The following is a 19015-nucleotide window of genomic DNA, read 5'->3' on the forward strand; positions in this document are numbered from 1 at the left end:
CTGCTTTCAGTGCGGTGAAATATTTTCAAAGTTATCACTCAGACCCCCTTTTAAATAACTTTTATTAAAGTTTTACTTTGATTGTATTTGAATGTTAGCTGTTTTAAAACTTTTTATTGTTTATTCAAAATAATTATTAAGAAACAGAAGGATCTCATTACCATAATACAAATATTTGTCACAAAGTTGGGACAGTCGAGTTTCTGTGAATTTCGTTATTTGGAAGTTATAAATTCATAACATTTTTATTTCTTATCTCATTTCAAGTACCAAGTAATAGCTAATCGTACAATTCAGACCGCCAATTACCCTAGATTTCCATTGAATTGATAGATAAGTGAGCTATGATGGCATAAGTAAGTATTGTATTCTTCTAGTTCTTCACAGGTTCAAACCCTTCAAATAAAAAACAATGTAGGTTAATAATTCAAAAATATCATAAATACTCACCGGCACACAAACTTCAGAACCAACGTCAGTAATGTTAACATTTCTTAATCTCAAATCTTCCGTGTAAGCATCTAGCACTACGCAGAGCTCGTAATTACCATTTTTTCCATAATAATGCTCCACTATTGTTGATAGTTGCGGAAACCATAATCTGATTATGTTGTACCTAAAATCGAAATTCTCTATAAAGCTAATGACAAAAACCTGACTCCTCTGAAACGTTGGTAATAAGAATGAAAAGATAATACTTAAATCAGAGTTAAAAATACTATCGCATTCATCTATGTATGAGATATATCGTCGGATATGTAATCTACAATCTTTTCGTACATTATTTTAAATATTCGAGCACAACTTAATACAATAATGATTGTAATTATTTAATATTCGATATTTCGTTCATAGGTACTAGTCCAATTTGTGCCATGTCATCCTATGTTCGTCCCATCATCCTTTAATATTACATATTCTATTACTATCTAACCTTAAGGTATATCTACAACATCAAAGCCCAGTCTAACGGCCGTGAGTGTACAAAGAGACTCGCTATAAATAATTAAATAGGATGTGTACTTACATTGCCATAATAAGGAAGTTTAAAAGAGAGAATAGAATCAATATAGAAACCAATGGCCTTTTGAAAATCGGCTTAATGTTGTGTAATCCTACTAAAAGTCGATTTGACAGTGTCGTTTTGATTTCAATCTGTTCTGTTGATTTTTGCTTGTCTTTCCACAAGTTAGCATACTGAAAAGAAAATATGTAATGAATTATTTGCTAATACGTTTTGGTGTTTCTAAAACTTCCTTGATTGTTTGGATTTTTTTATTTGGCGTGATACTTTCATTTTATTGCTGTCTTCAAGAAGAATCGATTGAATTAAATGTAAAAAAGATGATTCCCATACTGCCGTCCACTAACTAAAACCATAGATCTAAAACGCGGTTAAGAGATACGTGGTCAAATATCCGTTTTAAATAGCAAAAGGTAGAGCACTAATTTCTCGTTTAAAAACAGTTAAAATTAATTGACGTGTTCGAATTCTCGCAACTTACCCTTACGATGGATAGCTGAAATATAGTTAAACAATTTCAGTATTCTAAAACTGGGTTATGGTTTTTAAAAAAAAATCTCAATAGAATATTTTGTAATTTGTTTTCTTTTTGTCTTTGTCACACAGCCGCGTTTTAGACAGCGGAGGGCAGAATACTACCTCGGTATTATATATTAATATGCCTTGCATTATCAATAAAAGAGTTGAAATTAAGTTCATGTTAGTTTCATATCATTGATAACGAAACTACACATTGGAGAAAGTTCAATAAATTCTTCGAAAACATTTATCCAATTGTAGTGGATTATGACCTTGACCCTGTATATAGACCCTTATACATTAGTAGCACAGGTAATAAGTAGTTTGTGTAAGGGTCAATGATAAAACTTTAGGAACAACCAAATTCATATTTTGCTTTATGACGATATTTCATGTATTGACTCGTTGCCTAACTCCTTAATTTTCAACTCTCCAATAAGTTAAAACTTCATTTTGTTCTAAAATGAAAATTTCCTTCTTCAAACTTGGACGTCTAATTACAAAACTTAAATAATAGCTATATTCTTTACAAAGGTGCCTTCGTAATCATACGTTGTTCGTTTAAAGTGGTTAACCTGATTACGATCCGTAAATTTTAGCCTTGCTGATTTGTTTGTTTTAACTGACTGACTGCTGTTTGGTAGAACATGAAAACGTAGACAATTCACATTTTGTTTTTGATTTTGGTCAGGTTACGAATTACAGAATAAGTATAATTTATTTGGGGTGTTTGATGATCATTGTTAATAATATGGGAATGTATGAAAATGTTATTCGTAACCAATCAAGTGCCTAGAAGACTTTATTGCAATACGCTTGAATGTTTAATAATGAAAACGGCTGTAAATGTACTTTTACTTCCAAGTTCCCTTTCAAAAGATTTCGTGCATTTCACGATGTAATTCGTGCATTTCGCGACTTAATTCTTAATACTAAATAAATTTTCCAAATATATTTAAAATTCCAAAAAAATATTCTGTCATTTCTTACTTCAAAAGTTTCCACGAGATTTCCAGTATTTGTTAGGTATACTTTTATGAGCGTTTCCCGGGCTTCATCCAATCTATTTTGTGCCACTAAATACTTCGGACTTTCCGGTTGAAAGCTGTATAGAACACAGGCCATGAAGGAAAACAGCGAAATTATAAGAAGATAGACATTCCACGTGTTCAGAACTGGAAGGAAAATAAAAAATAAATTACATTAACAATGAAGCGGGGTATCCCAGTCGAAGGACTGTTGCTTCTTAATTGAGAGATCGATTATTCGAATCCCTGTGACATTTACCAATCCATATATACATATATCAATGTTCACTAGTAATACTTCTGCGTAACGGTGAAAGCAGACATCGTGATCACAACCCTTAGAACGTGGGAAGTCCGCAACTTGCACTAGGGCAGTGCGGCGGATCTCTTATCCCGTATTTAGATGAGACCTCCCCAACAATAGGACGAATAACGTTTTGACGATGATAGTCTTGTACAATAATGACCTTGTATTATAATGACGTCTAAATAAACATCAGGAAAGGAGTAGTTATGTCCTATACTAAAAATCTATTTAGGAATCGCAGGAATCTTTTATCATTCTTTTACACATTGGTTCAAATACTTAACGAATATAGATAGTGTCCAAATTATCTGATTACTCAAACTACCCAATAACTACGTAACTCTTCTAAAATAAGTCAATGTACAAACTGAAAACAAATGAACAAGTGCATCGATAATTCATAAACATAAGCTTGATTTTCTTCAGTTGTGATGTTTTTTATGAATATTATATGAAGTCGAAAATAAAAAAAGCCGCGCACCTGGCGGTAAGCGACACGCCTATCCATGTAAATTATTTAGAGCTTTAAATTACAAAGATCTAAGGGCTATTGTTACTGGATTCGTTACCCTCATACACAATTTTCATATTACAATGTTTCACAAAGAGCTCTACTCTTACTAATTGTTTTTTTAGCACTCGAAATGTACAGTCAAATTTTATCATAAACATATTAACGCTCACTGTCATAAACTACATTTTATAAGAGTTAAGGTATTATACTCGTAACAAAAAGGAAAATTTGCCGTATTTGCTATCATATTTAGCAGATATATGGGCTGTTATATGCAAAGTTCTTTTTAGCGCGTTCAATACAAAGATTATATACCAGCCGCTTTAAATAACATACTTTGGCGGACCTCAATAAAGGCTAGGAGAATGCCAATTACCTATTTGATTATGAATGAATGAATTGATAAATGACTGTATGAAATATTCGTTATTGCACGTTAAAAGTTACTCCAACAAAAGATAATATTAATATAAGTATTACTCAGTATACAACAGATGGCCTCATCGCTACGTAGCAATTTCATTCAGGAAATTTAGGAAATATTTCCTAATAAAAGTATTTCAAATTAATGCACTGCATATATTGAATACCAAAACTACATAAATAAGTTTACAAAAATATTTATTTATGAACTTTTGTGGGAAAAACACAGGAAAATAATAACAATAAAGAAGAAATAGGGGAAAAAGACCAAACTTAGGGAGTTTTAGGAAGTGTGCTTTGACGCATTGTTTGTAGGAATCAATAGGAGGGGATCGTCGAGTAAGTTCAGGGAGGAAATTTCACAATGGAATAGTAGGCACTGTTATATGTGAGGATATCAAAAGTGCGAAAGGGACCGCAGTGAAGAAAAGTGAAACTCAATTAGTATTGAGATTAACATACTAACATATTAACAATAACTCTGCAAAACCGTAAGCAAACTTTATACAAAATTTATATTAAAATTCAATGGTCTCATTATTACTGTAGTGGCTGCACTTCGTAATTATCTACAGTGCATTAGGTCCTTACTCACAGCAAAATAAAGAACATCACCTGCATAGAACGCATCACTGAAACCTAATATCAGGTTCCTTCAATCTGTTAAATGTATGTTTTTCTGTGGTATAATGACAAGACGACTTTCTGGGAGATAGTGGATGGATGTTTACAACACTCGAGGAGCTGTATGCGTCGCCAGCCTTTGAGTTGATCAAGGTTTGTTGTACCGTCTGTCAGTTTGGGATTGCCGACAACACGGACAGCGCAACATTGGATGGAGTCAAGCGAATCTAGCAGGACATGCGAGCAGCACATGAGGTCGTACCTGCTCTTTATGTAATAAAACTCGATGATTTGGCGTGAAATACTGCTTAGCCTTATTGAGGAGTCGAAGCGTTTTACTGGCCAATTTGGCTTTGCTTTTTAAATGACTTCAGAATTGGCCATCTTAACAGGGTGTCTCCTAAATTGTACTACAAAATTTTCTTCTATATTTCGAAATACGCTACAATACTCACCAATATGCCCATCAAAAACTGCAACTCTCCAATCTTGTATAAGAACGGCCCATGTAATAAGAGATAGAACAATCTGACCTACGGACTTATAAGCAGATTGGAACAACATTACGCGGTCTCTTATGTCTTTGTGACAAAATTCAGCCGTCAAAGTTGTACAGGCACTGTGTGCTGATGCAAACCTGGAATGGAAAGATAAAAAGTTTTATGAATATGATGTTCCAAAACTAAAACATTTCTGAATTGATGTGGGGTTCAAATTTTGGTACAGAAAACCACTGCACTGTAGGTAAAAAATATTACATAGATATAAAACAAGTTATAGATAAATGTATATAGTATAAAAAATTAAATTTAGTAATTTGTGAAGGATAGTAAATTGTAAAAGAGTTGGTATAGGGAATTGCAGCTACCAAATCTATTTCTGCCGCCAAGCAGTATAGCAAAAAAATAATGCATTGTACTTTTGAAGGGCAATAAAGCTGGTGGGTGACGGGCACAGTGCCAGATAATAAGATTTAAAGCTCTGAGTGGATTAAGATTTAAAGCAATTGTTAGCAATAGATGTGTCGCTTACCACCAGGTGCACGATTTTTTCTAGATATCATAAAAAAATATTTGCACACTTTTCATTTGTTTTCAGTTTACACATTAATCACTTTTGAATGGATTGTGTAGCTATAAGCTAATTAGAGAGTTTAGCTAATTCTGACGCTGACTACTTTCATAGACTATTTGAAACAGTGTGTGAAAGATAAAAGATTCGTGCGTTACTTTAAATAGATTTTTAGTAGCAATAGACTTCTTTGTGAAAGAGTTAGTCTAGGGAAGTACCTTATCATTTTCTGTCACCAAGCAGAAAACTGAGCATTACTGCTTTCAGGTTAACTGTGCACATGACACTTGCCAACTTTATGTCTCAAGGTGGTCAGATCTTTGTGCTTGAAAGCTCTGAGTTGCACTGCAGCAGTATGCGTGTTGATTACCTACCACTGCAGCAGTATGCGTGTCGATTTGTTCGTCCCAACACTTCATATCTTAAAAAATGGTTCTTAGTACAAGATAGAACGACGTCTTTCCAGATACTTAATTTAATTATAATTACTTCTAACAATAATATTAAGGAGAGGGCTTCAATATTTTATTTGTCAAGCCATTATTCGTTGGATGCGGATCTCCTCTAATATGTCACTGAACATGATTATCAAAGAAATATACAGGATCATATCTCCCACAGGAGAAAACAGCGAATATGAAACATCTTCCGTTACAATCTTGACGTACATATTTCGCTTCATCCACTCGCATCTGTCTTTTCGGACACGCCCATTTATTCTTTATACTTTCACAAGAAAAAATGAGATATTTTATCAGAGGTGTATTCTTGGGTTCATGTTAAAAGTATTAGGAGAAACCCCTAAAAAATTTTTTTTTCTAAAAAAACTGATCTAAGAAAAAGTGACAGACGTTTATTTATTTTTTTGTTTATTTTCAGATACATCTGTAAATAAAATGTCAAATTTTGTGGAAATCTCATTGAAGATTAAGAAAAATTAGATCAAAAAGTACAAGAATAAACTTTTGTCAAAAAGAAAGTCGTCGGCGTACATGGAATTCAGAGAAAGCTTTGGAAGGAAAAGAAAATAAAGTCCATTTGTTTAGGCCCTTAACTAAATGTAAACAATCTTGATACATCTTTTTATTGAAACTGTACTTTGCAAATCAAAAGGTATAAAAATAGGCACGCAATTTCATATGAAGCTAAATATTTGTATTTTGTATATTTGAAGCTAAGTAAAAATCATTTTGTAAATGTAATTAAATAGACATCTCAAAATTGTTGACATTTAGTCAAGCACCTAAACAAATCGACTGCAGTTGTATTACAATACATAAATACGTGTTAATTAAAAACTATTTTCGTGAAATTACTCCAATAATTTGTTACAATTATTAATACCAAGATCGAAGACTAAGAAAAACTCCTTCAATTCGCTTGGATTCGAACCAACGTCTTCCAGTAAACCGTGTCAGACGCTATGCCCACTAAGCCACGGAACGAACTAGCTGACTTTACGAATTTTTCTAAGTGCTTGTTGCAGATCTGTATTTTTGGTTTTTAAATATTCCTAATATTTGTTCAATAATAACTACAGCAGTTTCAGCCATAAGCGCTCAACATCGTCAGCAACCAATTATTATTCTATTATTCCCTTTTCCGAGCAAGGGTTAAGTTACCTTTAAGGTCCTCTCCGCCAATGGTGAATAAAAACACAAGTCGAAGATTATTAATAATATATATCTCGACCGTAACGTTCGTTTGTTTTGTATTGTGTAGATAAATGAAGATATTTAAAGATTCACAACCCTAGAAATACGCGTTCCCAAGCCGCATTGGGCCAGTAATAGTGGACTACGGGCTATTAGAGATTGATAATTGCCAATATTCAGCTTCTGTATGTATTTTATAGAGTTATATTATTATTATTAGTATTTTGTTACTCATAGCACAAAATTTGATAACAAAGCTTTGCTATTGCATATGGTATGCGCGTTCGGTAGAATGCTGAATTTGACGTTATGACTCACGGAGCCAAGATGTGGACACACACGATTCGGCTAGTCCACCAGTAAATTAAGTCTAAAGAGAAATGGAACGAGTTATGCTCGGAGTTTCTCTAAAGGTGCCTATATTGTCCATCGATATTAAGGATCTATAGTGTCGAGGAAATTTGTAGGCACCTTAAAGGTTAAGATTCGACAAAAAAACAAGATCGTCGACATAGCTAGTAGAATGAGTTATCTGTCGAAGAACCGATAACCTTTAGGGGAGACGAGTTCTTAAATGAAGTCCACGATTCGGTAATCATAGTGTAGGACGCCCTCTGGCCGGATGGATTGATGATCTGCGACAAGCTAAGAACCGAGCGAAATGGCGCACATTAAGAGAGGCCTATGTCCAGCAGTGGACTGTAATAGGCTCATGATACGTCATGCATTTCATAAAGAAACTATAATAATAACAATAATAATGATAACTAGGGAAACCCTGTGCCGCGGGTGGACACGCAGATAGACAACCTCAAATTACACCAAACTCACCAGAGAAATAAATCTAGGTCATACAAGTATTTCTCCCAGCCCGAGAATCGAACACGGGACCTTTATATGGTAAACCAGCATGGTAACCGTTCGCCTACGGAAGCAGTTAGAATTTATATTTTAAATAAATTATATTTTGAAGATATTTTACACCTGAAATCGATATTACTAAACATAGCTGGTTATTTCGAAGCAGATTATGAATGCAATACACAAAGGGCATATTTTTCGTGAAAACTATTTTTAACAAGGGAAGACTAGTGATTATACTAAAGAAATGAAAATATCATTTCGGTTCTAAATCGCGTGTATTTGCTTTTTTGCCAATATTTCGGTCGGTTTACAGGTCCCATGGACACGGTCGACTGATGTTTAAAATCATGTTTCATAATACGAACACATGAGTTGCTAAATAATTACAAACATCCTTCAAAGATATATTTCATAACACAAATACGCAATTTAAACACAGGTATAAGAAATATACAAATTATTACACAAATTATTATCTTATCACGTTTACATAAAGTGATAGGAAAGTTTACAGTTGATCCCATTTCCTTGCTTCTGTTTGCAGAAATGAAGTAACCAATGAAATGCGACGCATTCGGTGAGTCAATAACAATGACGTCAATCAAAATACAATTGTTGGGAAACTGCCCCGTTATGCTTGTTGCCTGGTGCTAAATACATGACAAAACTCTATTGCAGATAAAAAAACAATTTAAAAGTCGTCCCACATTAATGGGACACAGTGGGAACAATCTCTCAGTGACATCATTATTAAAATCCACTTTGGGACGTAGACCTCTCCTGTAAATGGTTGTACCTAACTTTGAGGGTTCCCTACGACAAGAACATAAATAAATAATTAATTAGATACTCGTAACAAATAGACACATATAAAGGGCATCTCACGGCTATGGGACTCGGAGGGTAGTACCTACTTTGAATATTGTAGATAAGACATTTGGCCTCATGGAGATATTATTTTGTTTTTAAATGTAAGTAATACTGTATTCAAAGTATCTTAGTCTTACCTTATCTAGGCATAGAATGTGGAAGAAAAGGTACTTTTGTGGCACCAAGTGACGGAATGAACAAGTCGTGTGCCTGGTCATAAGCCACGCCTATCCATAGCAGTTACTTATAAGGAACTAAACCTTATAATTGACCCTTTCGATTCACATTGTAAAAATACAAGAATTTTTTGGCGATGTTATTGTGACTTATAAATTTATGCGTAAAATTTTTGATATTAATTTTAAAAAACCATGAAAACACGCACCCCTGTTGTACTTATTACAACTTAATAAATATTACGGCTTAATTGGAACATATTAACTATTCAGGAGAAACGTTTTCAAGATTCTACGAAAATAATTTACATATAACTTTGTTGTTATTCTTAAATGGAAGGGTTATAAAATTTCACTTAGAGTAATTTGATTCAGGAAGTTCGTATTGTTTTTATGATTTTCATGCGATAAAAGCACTTTTGACGTATTATCAGGGGGTCTACTCTCGATTTCCGTCCGACATCCGTCCTAAACAATTACTGCCAAATAAGCAATACTTAACCAAATGAAAAGACGCGTGATGCGAATGAAGCTTCATTCTTGATACTTGTCTTTTAATTTTGTCGAAAATTACTTATTTGACAGTAATTGCTTCGGACGGATGTTAGACGGAGATCAAGAGTAGACCCCCAGATGTGGCTTTAATATACCAAGGGTACGGAGATAGTGAATGTTCCACTTACAATACTCCTTCGAAGAATTTGCTGAACATCAACATTTCGAAAGTCTGACTGAAGGCTGATATCACAGTAAAGAAAAAAATGCCAGCATAACCACAGACAATGAATTTCTTGCGACCAAAAGTATCGGTTAAGAATCCTGCTACTACCGACGAGAGCAGCATTCCTGGAAGCGAAAGAAAATTATAAAAACTTTCATACAAAGGCTACGAGTGACCCTCAGACGGCCACTGGGTGTACTCTGTGGGCACAGAAAAATCCTCCCACCACTAGTTTTCATCATCACTCAAGAGCAACTAGTACCAGATTACTGCGGTTGCCCGTGTGGAAGTCCTTGAATCGACTTCGCACTCAGGTAGGTCGCTGCAGAGACAAGATGTGTAAATGGGGGTTCAGAAGTGCCTGTCTAAGCCAATGTGACTGCGGTGCTCCAACACAATCCATGCAGCACTTGTTGTTGTGCCCCTTGTGCTCTAATACCTGTACGAGGGAAGATTTCTACACAAACGATTGTTGTGTCAAAGTGGAAACATTCTATTCAAAATCAATGTAGGCTTGAAATAAAAGAAGGATCTACAAGATAAGAACATATAATATAATATCAAAAACTTAACAATTAATTAATTATAATATACTATAGGATGGTGGGCCATACCGAAACACTTAAAACGTGAAAAAAAATATGTAAAATTTTTTTTGTGGGTATAGTCATTCGTGATAGCTCATTAAGTAAATAAGTCAGCCAATCTACAATGTATTGGCATATTCGAAACTCGAGAATGTTACTTTCAGTCTTGGGAATATCGAGACTAATGAGACTTACGTAACTTAATTAAGCAGTGTTATAAAACTAGTAAAACAACAGCCATTTTTAACTGACTTCAAAAAAATGACTCCGACATAATTTTGTGAACCGGTGTCGATGATTCTTCTTTTGTTGGACAAGGGATAGTAGTATCATTCAAATTTGAGATAATATTTCACCTCTAAGGGTTGGAAAATGGGGGATGAATCTGGTTTATTGAATTACATCCACTTTCGGCTAACCGATTTCAATGTAACTTGGCAAATAGACGTATTCCACACACTTTTGAGGTCTTTTATTTTAAAGTTATAATTTTTATTTTGGTTACATGGACAAGGCAACACTGGAGAGTGGAGCTTAATAAAATCTATGGAGATTGAAGGACGATAGTAATAACATCAGGTCCTCTTTATCTGAAACTATAATAAACGAATTTTGTTTCATACCTACTTACCCAATACAAAAATTAAACAAATTAATATTTTTTTTTTTTCATAATTTAAGTTAATACAAAACTTGATTAAAATGTTATGTTTTAGCTACTTATAAGTATGAGGGAGATGAGATGAGGTTTCATTTTTCCCGAGATTTTCGAAACTGCATCAAGTTTTTTTTTCCCGGAAATTCAGCGAGATTGAAAGTGATAAGACTTTCAATCTCGTAATCTTGGAGCGTGTAACCGTTCCGAAATTTCAGGAAAATAATAAGAAACCTTTAACTAGTGATAAAATATTTTGGTAGAAATAGGTAAACGCAATAAACTTACCAACGAAAGGAACGGCATTAATGATACCCTTCTGCAATAAATCCATATTCAAATCGCATTCTGCGTTCGGTAAAATGTAGGGCGTCGTGTTGGTAATAAATGTCCCTCCTAACATGGCGAAGAACGAGCTTATAAGCAATTTTATGTGGAACCAACCGAAGGCACATACTTTTAAAGCTGCGTTTATTTCTTGCATTGGCGTTGCTAGATACGTGGCATCTTTATCTGGAAAACATATAGATCCGTATATCGATCTCTACCGCCTATGTCCATGGGCCGTTCGTTCTTACGTGGATATTGGAAAGACCACTTACTATGATTCCTGATACTCCTTTTTGACAATATCGATGGGTCTGGTACTTTACACACATTTTTCGCCATGACAACCCAGATCGTTATTAACAGTACTCTAGATCTGGCCTTTTTCAGGTCGTCCACAATTTAGCCGTAATTCAAACGCTTCAAACATTGACTTACAATTATATGGACGTCGGGTCCGCGCTAAAAAGTGTCCGAACCTATAGGGCGTTAAAATCGTATACAGAGCGTCATTCACACTTTAGTCTTCGTTTGTTCGACTGACAGCGAAGCAATCAAAATTAGACAGTACTGCGATGACATTACAACTTAAATTCAACGTTTTAGCTTTTTCATATTCCTTTACATGTCACTACGTTTAAATAGGTTGACTTGGGACATTTTTTTCGTGGTTTGTGTATTAGTCCCGTCGTCCATTTATTTGTAAGTCAATGGCTTGAAATCATGAATAGCTGATTACAAGCATTAGTGCTGGTGGAATTTCAGGCACATGGGACTTTTCAACTTATGTCTCAGGATGACGGACGGGCGCAGTTTCAGTGACCCTCAGATCTTTGTGATTTAAAGCACTGAGTGGCCTTGCTATTGTTATGGATAGGCGTGTTTCTTAATGAAATAAATTAAATGTAATTAAATAAATTAAATGTGTATACGATCTAGTATTTTTTTTGTATCGATTCATTTTAAAGCGATTTTCAAACAAATCGATTCAATATTATGACGAATCGAATCGTCTAGATCATATTCATAAATTCAATAAAACAGTCTCTTTCTGAACTTCTACTGAATCATAAGGCTAATCTTATTTTATGTCCGTCTGCAAGAAAAGTAGTTTGGCAATATCTAAGTACAATATATCTACGATACTAGCTAATATAACTCTAAATGAAAGCCATAACGGACTGAGACCGAGAAGATTGTCAAAATATTTTATTTTTTAGAGATGAAATGATTCTTTTCCTGATTTGAGATCAATTCAAAACCATATGATCCGATTTGTGGATAGATTCAGAGGCATATGATCCAATATGTTCCAAAAAATCGATTCAAAGCAAAAATTCGTGCACTCCAAATCACCACACAAACTGGAAAAAGAGCTGATGATCTTTAAACAGCGGAACAGTTGTTCATCAAACATAACTAAGAACAATTTCGATTAAATTACCCAGTTAGTACAACCGCTAGGAGCTAAAGTATAAAGTGAACATGTAGTCGAGTATAGTACACGTTGCCGTATAAGTTTCCCGCTCTCTTAAAGGCCCGGTTTGTAGTGCTCGTGTAAAACGGAAGGCGGCGAAGAATTTCATTCCTCAGTTGTTCGCATAATGAACGTGGAATCGATTCACTTCGTGAGAATTGTGGGAATGTGACCTTAAATGGTGAAAATCCTTAGCTGCGTTTGAACCAGGTTGAACGGACGGAATCAAATCACGCATTAAATACCCCCGTGGTAAATGCAAAAGTCGTTTCAGTTGTCTCAGTTATGTTTTTGAGCACGACAACACCTATATATTCCGGCTAGCTGGATATGTCATTAAAGATTATATAAATTCATGATCCTACATTACTTTCGTCTTCTTGTCTACGGGTCAGCACAACAAGTATTTTTCTTCCACTCTCCCCTATCAGCCTTTATTATACAGCAGCTTTTATTATAAGACAGCATTCGAAAGAGAATTGTTGAATATAATTATGTTAAATTTTTTAGACACGAATTGCTTTTATTCAAAGGATGTTTTTTATAATATCAAGTGACGGCACGAACAAGTCGTGCGTATGGTGGTAAGTAACACGCCTATCCATGACAGTAGCAGTAGAGCTTCTTGTGAACGAGTTCGTCCAAGGAAGTACTGCCGCCTTATCTATTTCTGTCTCCACGCAGCTACCCCTTGCAATACTTGTTACAAATCTAAAAACTTATAGATGCGACTCGCATTTACTTAAAGGTTTTTCAATAATTAATTGAGATTTGACCTCACTATTGTAATATGTCAAAACTGTGACAAAATGATGGCCATAGCGTGTCGGTACTGTAGTGCTTTATGACAAGTAACGTATAATTTAGGCCTAAGATTTAAATGTGACAATTGAAGTAATTGTATTTTTATGATATCAAAGAAAAACATTCCTGAAACGTTCGTCATTAGTTACTTAAATGGAGATGTTGTGATGTGCTTAGTTATTTAGATACATCGTTTTTTTTGTAATATTATATGAGCTTTAAATCGCATAGATCGGAAAGGCACTTCCACTCCGCCCGTCACTCTGAGACATACATTTTATTAGCATATTTTATTAGCAGTAGAGTTCCTTGTGAAAGAGTTCGTCCAGGGAAGTACTGCCATCTTACCTACTTCTGCCGCCAAGCAGTAATGTCAGCAATACTGTGTTCCGGTTTTGAAGGGTAAGGGGTGCTGGTGAAATTACAGGCACATGGGACTTGTCAACTTATGCCGGTGACGGGCGCAGTGGCAGTGGGCCTCAGATCTTTGCGATTTAAAGAGCTGAGTGACACTGCAACTGTTATGGACATGCGTGTAGCTTACCATCAGGCGCACGACTTGTTTGTCCCGTCACTTGATATTATTTAAAAAAAAAGTTAAAAGCACCCATTAAAAATGTAGAAGAGAATAGATCCTAGGCAAATTGTTAGTCTCTGAATTACTTTAAATGAAACTATTTTCCGGAAATATATCGCTTAGGTATATTTTTTTTTAATAAACCTAAGTTTCGGACTGTTTAAAAGGTCCCACGATCTCTGCTGGCAGATGATCTAGATCCCAAAAAAAAAAAACAGTTTCAATTCCATTGTGTAACAATCGCCAAAACCTGCTCGATACAAAATATCGTGCTAACCATTTGATTTCAAAAAATCAAAGGTTTTAACCGGGTTTTAACTCATTTTTGCCCAAAACCGTGGACAGAAACGGCGAATACGTAATTTGGTACGTATTAGAAATTTCAATGTAAAAAATCTTATTTATTATTGATATTTTTTTGTGGAATAATTCCACGAGTTTGCTATGATCACTAACACAATTTTATTTCTTTTCTTCGACCCGATGGGACTTGAACCCATGACCACGCCTGTACCGTAGCATTGCTCTGTACCAGCTGAGACAGGTCAAGTTATTAAGTATATATATATATATATATAAGTGTTGACGAAATTCTCCTATGTGTTTTTGTTATAAATATTTGTACTAGTTTTCGTCTGTCGGCGCCGTATGTGACATCTTGTGAGAGATTTTAGAAATCGTCTCACCGATTTTTTTGTGTTAGATTGTATGTATGTGTATTAAAAATCATAAAAAATCTTTTTAGTCGAAAAAGAGGCAACTCCACACAATACTCATCCTACAATCCTGTGAACTCTCACTTACTACTAGGGATGCACACATCGAGTATATAACCAGAAATAAAGACGGATGGATGTGCCATCCATCCCTGGTAACTCATCAAGCAAATGGGCCTTAAATAACTTTTAAATATCAACTCTCGTTTGCACTGAAATCGCAAATTAGAAAGCTGAAAATGTACCAACAACCAGTGCGCCAACAACTAACCTGTGTGTACGTCTCCGTATATTCCAAAAATATTCTATATTTATTGTAATAAAGATAATATCTCTAACTATGGTGGGCAGTTTCATTTGGTGATATGGGAAAACATCAAAACATCTCTAATTACAAAACAAACGGAATCATATTCCATCGGTACTTAATTAAATAATTAATTTTTCAATTTTCGTCCATTATAGCAAAGCTTAAGTTAAACTGTTCGATTTAAAGTGAAACATTTGACGACAACCGTCAATTGCTTCGAATTCGGGCTGGCTGATTGGAGTGCAGTTGTCACTGTAATGATTTGGAAGAATAGTTTTCAAACAAATTAAATGACATTTTGTCTCTATTTCTGGTTATATACTCGATGGAAGCACATTACGGTTTGATTTTTATGAAAAATCGATTAAAAAATATACTACAATGAGTTTTTATATCGATTCGTTTCAATGCGACTTTCAAGCGAATCGATACAATAAAAAGGCAAAATATGTAAGCAAGCAACAAACATTTTGTAATAATATCATATACATTTAACAAAACTCGAGTTAGAAATATTTAGTTGTAAATAGTTTCTGTCCTCGATTACGGGCGTTAGTAGGTTTTAACCCAATTAAAATCCCGCGTGCTTGCCCATCTGTGATCCTGCTATATAATAACATGCATAATATTGTACAAACCTGCTTCAATTGAAATAGACATAACTATGTATTATTTTCTATTTTATTTTTCTACTACGATTATCTTGTATAACATTGCACAACAGGTAAATATACTTTGCATAGTTATAAACGTATTACATGTAAAGCACATCACTGCAGCACGCAACGTTCATAACGACTGAGATTTGTTTGCCAAGATCATGGTAAAAATAATCGGTAAGGCCAGTCTCACACTGTACCATTAGCAAGTGATGCTACTACAACATAACTTAGGTAGTAGATTTCTACAAAAAAAAAATGTCGTATTATGACACTGTGGTCAAAATCTGTACTATGCACTTTTATATTTATTTAACTCAGCAAAACAAATTTAAAGTGCATTTTTTTACATTCTCTGTGATGAGATTTTTGTGATTAAAGTCATGAAACAAAAATTGTTGTTTATGGTGTTGGTAAAATAAGATCGAAATCATCTTTATGATGTTCTTGATGATTGACTTACGCAGTATCCAGAGCCGTAAACCGCACAACCGCTGACTTGAAATTGCTACTTGAGCACCACGGCACAAATTTATTTTATGATGATTTGTTTTTTTATTCCAATTTTCTTTACGTATTAGTTGAACTATTAATAGCGTTAGGGCTCCTTGTGAAAGGAGTTTGTCCACGGAAGTACTCACGGAAGAAAAGAAAACAACGTAATTGCCTTTGGCCACGATTACTATCAGAACCGATGTCGCCAAAACGCATACGTTCTTAATTTGAAACTACAAAATTCAGCTCTCCAAACTTGTGCAGGCGACAACCAAATTCACTTTCACGTTCGATTAAAAGGTGTTGTGAAAACTTTTGCGTACAGGATGTGTTTATTTTAATAACATCAAGTGACGGGACGAACAAGTCGTGCGCCTGATGGTAAGTTACACGCCTGTCCATAACAGTTACACTGCAAATCAGAGCTTTAAATTACACCATTACCTTTCAAAACCGGAACACAGTAATGCTGACATTCGTGATTGGTGGCAATACTATCCTGGACGAACTCTTACACAAGGAGCTCTACTGCTACTAGAATTGGAGTTATTAATTTAGTTCTCCAAACAAGAAGCGACCATACAGCAGGGGTATAAGCTTTACTTTCGTTTCGTGCAAAAAAAAAATTTCGATTAACAGAAAATTGAAAATTTATTAAAATAACTTTCCAATGATATGAAATACCACCTTGGTAAATATTTTTGGTGCGGTTATCATTTTCACACTCCAAAACGGCACACTAAGGCTTTTTTTGGGATTTTAGAGAAATTGCATGACACAACCACACCACACAAAGCGAAAATGGCGAACTGAGCTGAGATAGATCTTTCAAGACTTATAGTTGGCACGCGTCAGACGTTACTGATCTTACCTATTTGCTGCCAACGACGTTTCGGGTCCTTTACAGATCCCATGGTCACGGTTGACTGAGGTGGTACAGTCTTCAACCAGTTATGTCTAATATTAATGCAAACCACCCTATTTTTTTATTATAGTCATTAATTAAATACCTTATTTTTAATTTTCGAAACATTCCAATTTACGCTACATTAAGTTTTACAAATTATTTTACTGAATAAATTTTTATTATGTTCAATTTATTATTAATTAATAATAGAAATTAGAATAAACTAAAACATTATAATTAGTACTGCAGTCTTATGTCTGTTTAGGATTTTTCATCAGAGGAAATACTGGATTCCAAACTGGTGGTACGGAGAAACCATCTTCCCTGTTGAAATTAGGATTTTTTTAAAATTTCAATGGCCCCTCGCAGCATCCTGGGTAGATAACGGACTTCTTTTGCAAGGACCTGGGGTTTGTCAAACTTCATTGAATGTGTAGGTTTATCCATGACATGCTCGCAGACTGCAGACTTGTTTAAAGCGATTTAAATCCGGAAAAATAGTTTCATTTCCTAAAATTATGATTTCCATTTTTCTTCTATGTTTTACGTACCAACTGAAATAAACTATTATTATTATAGGAAATGAAACTATTTTTCCGGATTTAAATCGCGTATATTTGTTTTTTCAAACAAACCGACGTTTCGGGCCCTTTACAGGTCCCATGGTCACGGTTGACTATGGTATGGTATGGTATGGTCACGGTTGACTATGGTATGGGACCTGTAAAGGGCCCGCAACGTCGGTTTGTTTGAAAAAGCAAATATACGCGATTTAAATCCGGAAAAATAGTTTCATTTCCTATGTCTAACAATCACGAAAACCTAAGAATTCGATATTATTATTATTATTATTTTGGGTGTCCTTTTTTGATTCTCCCCTCTCCCAATTTCCTCGGCAAAGATCAAAGACTCAGGTTTAAAAACCATCAAACGATCAGAACGTGCCGCATCCAGCAACACTGCTTTATGTTTGGATTAACCCGCTGCTTGGATTAACCCTTTTCCTGACAATGCAATTGAAATTACTACAATTGTTACTGTATTTGTCGATTTGTATTTTCATTGTCGATGATGCACAATCGAGCGTTTCCTACACGAGTTACAGCGATGCCACACGAGCGTTGCGACTTCTCAACGGTATGATTTCGACGCACTATGTGCTACACGAGCAATACGTTGTTACAACGTTACGCCGCTTACTTATGCACACCACAGTGACTCTTCCCATTTTATCTCTTGGCTCCTTGGCCGATCGATGGGTACATATTTTGTTGCCGCGCGCAATATCGACGCATCATGTGACACGTATTTCTAATTTATAATAATATGTGGTACAACGCAGCGTCACCGCTCAGGCCTCGCAACGCCGACGCAGTATGAAACAGACCTAAGTGATGGTGTCAACTGTCAACATGCCCCAGTTTTTTTTCTGTTTTTTTAAATGTTGCGTAGTGGATGAGTAATCTAATGTCAACAAAGTCAACGTTTTCTCTAATTAAGGAACACTATAGATAATAAAATCTGTACGGACTTGAGACGCGTGGATATATACTAGTTTTAGATTCAACCAAAAGTGACTATTAAATTCAGTATGACAAGGTAATTTTTAATAAAGAGTGCACACACCTACTTTATGTAATAGACGGTCTTAAGTCAGATTGTTCACTTTTAGTTCTCTAAGAATCCGCTAGATGGCATTGACCCA

General features: G+C 35.0%; 1 protein-coding gene across 1 annotated transcript in view; it reads right to left on the reverse strand.

Moving 5' to 3' along the window:
• LOC113231098 (synaptic vesicle glycoprotein 2C-like) overlaps positions 1 to 16042 on the reverse strand; it is a 27462-nt gene extending 11420 nt beyond the window's left edge. Inside the window, exons 1-7 of the mRNA XM_026465270.1 lie at positions 15888 to 16042; positions 11327 to 11551; positions 9759 to 9921; positions 4895 to 5076; positions 2534 to 2718; positions 1028 to 1197; positions 451 to 616 (exon numbers count right to left, since the gene is read on the reverse strand). Coding sequence (XP_026321055.1) covers positions 451 to 616; positions 1028 to 1197; positions 2534 to 2718; positions 4895 to 5076; positions 9759 to 9921; positions 11327 to 11551; positions 15888 to 15909 — 1113 coding nt within the window. The 5' untranslated portion in view covers positions 15910 to 16042. The remainder of the gene's footprint in view (positions 1 to 450; positions 617 to 1027; positions 1198 to 2533; positions 2719 to 4894; positions 5077 to 9758; positions 9922 to 11326; positions 11552 to 15887) is intronic.
• Positions 16043 to 19015: the final 2973 nt, after the last annotated feature.

Source organism: Hyposmocoma kahamanoa, unplaced genomic scaffold (assembly GCF_003589595.1).
Source record: "Hyposmocoma kahamanoa isolate Upper Pololo Valley unplaced genomic scaffold, ASM358959v1 64, whole genome shotgun sequence".
Classification (NCBI taxonomy): Eukaryota; Metazoa; Arthropoda; class Insecta; order Lepidoptera; family Cosmopterigidae; genus Hyposmocoma; species Hyposmocoma kahamanoa.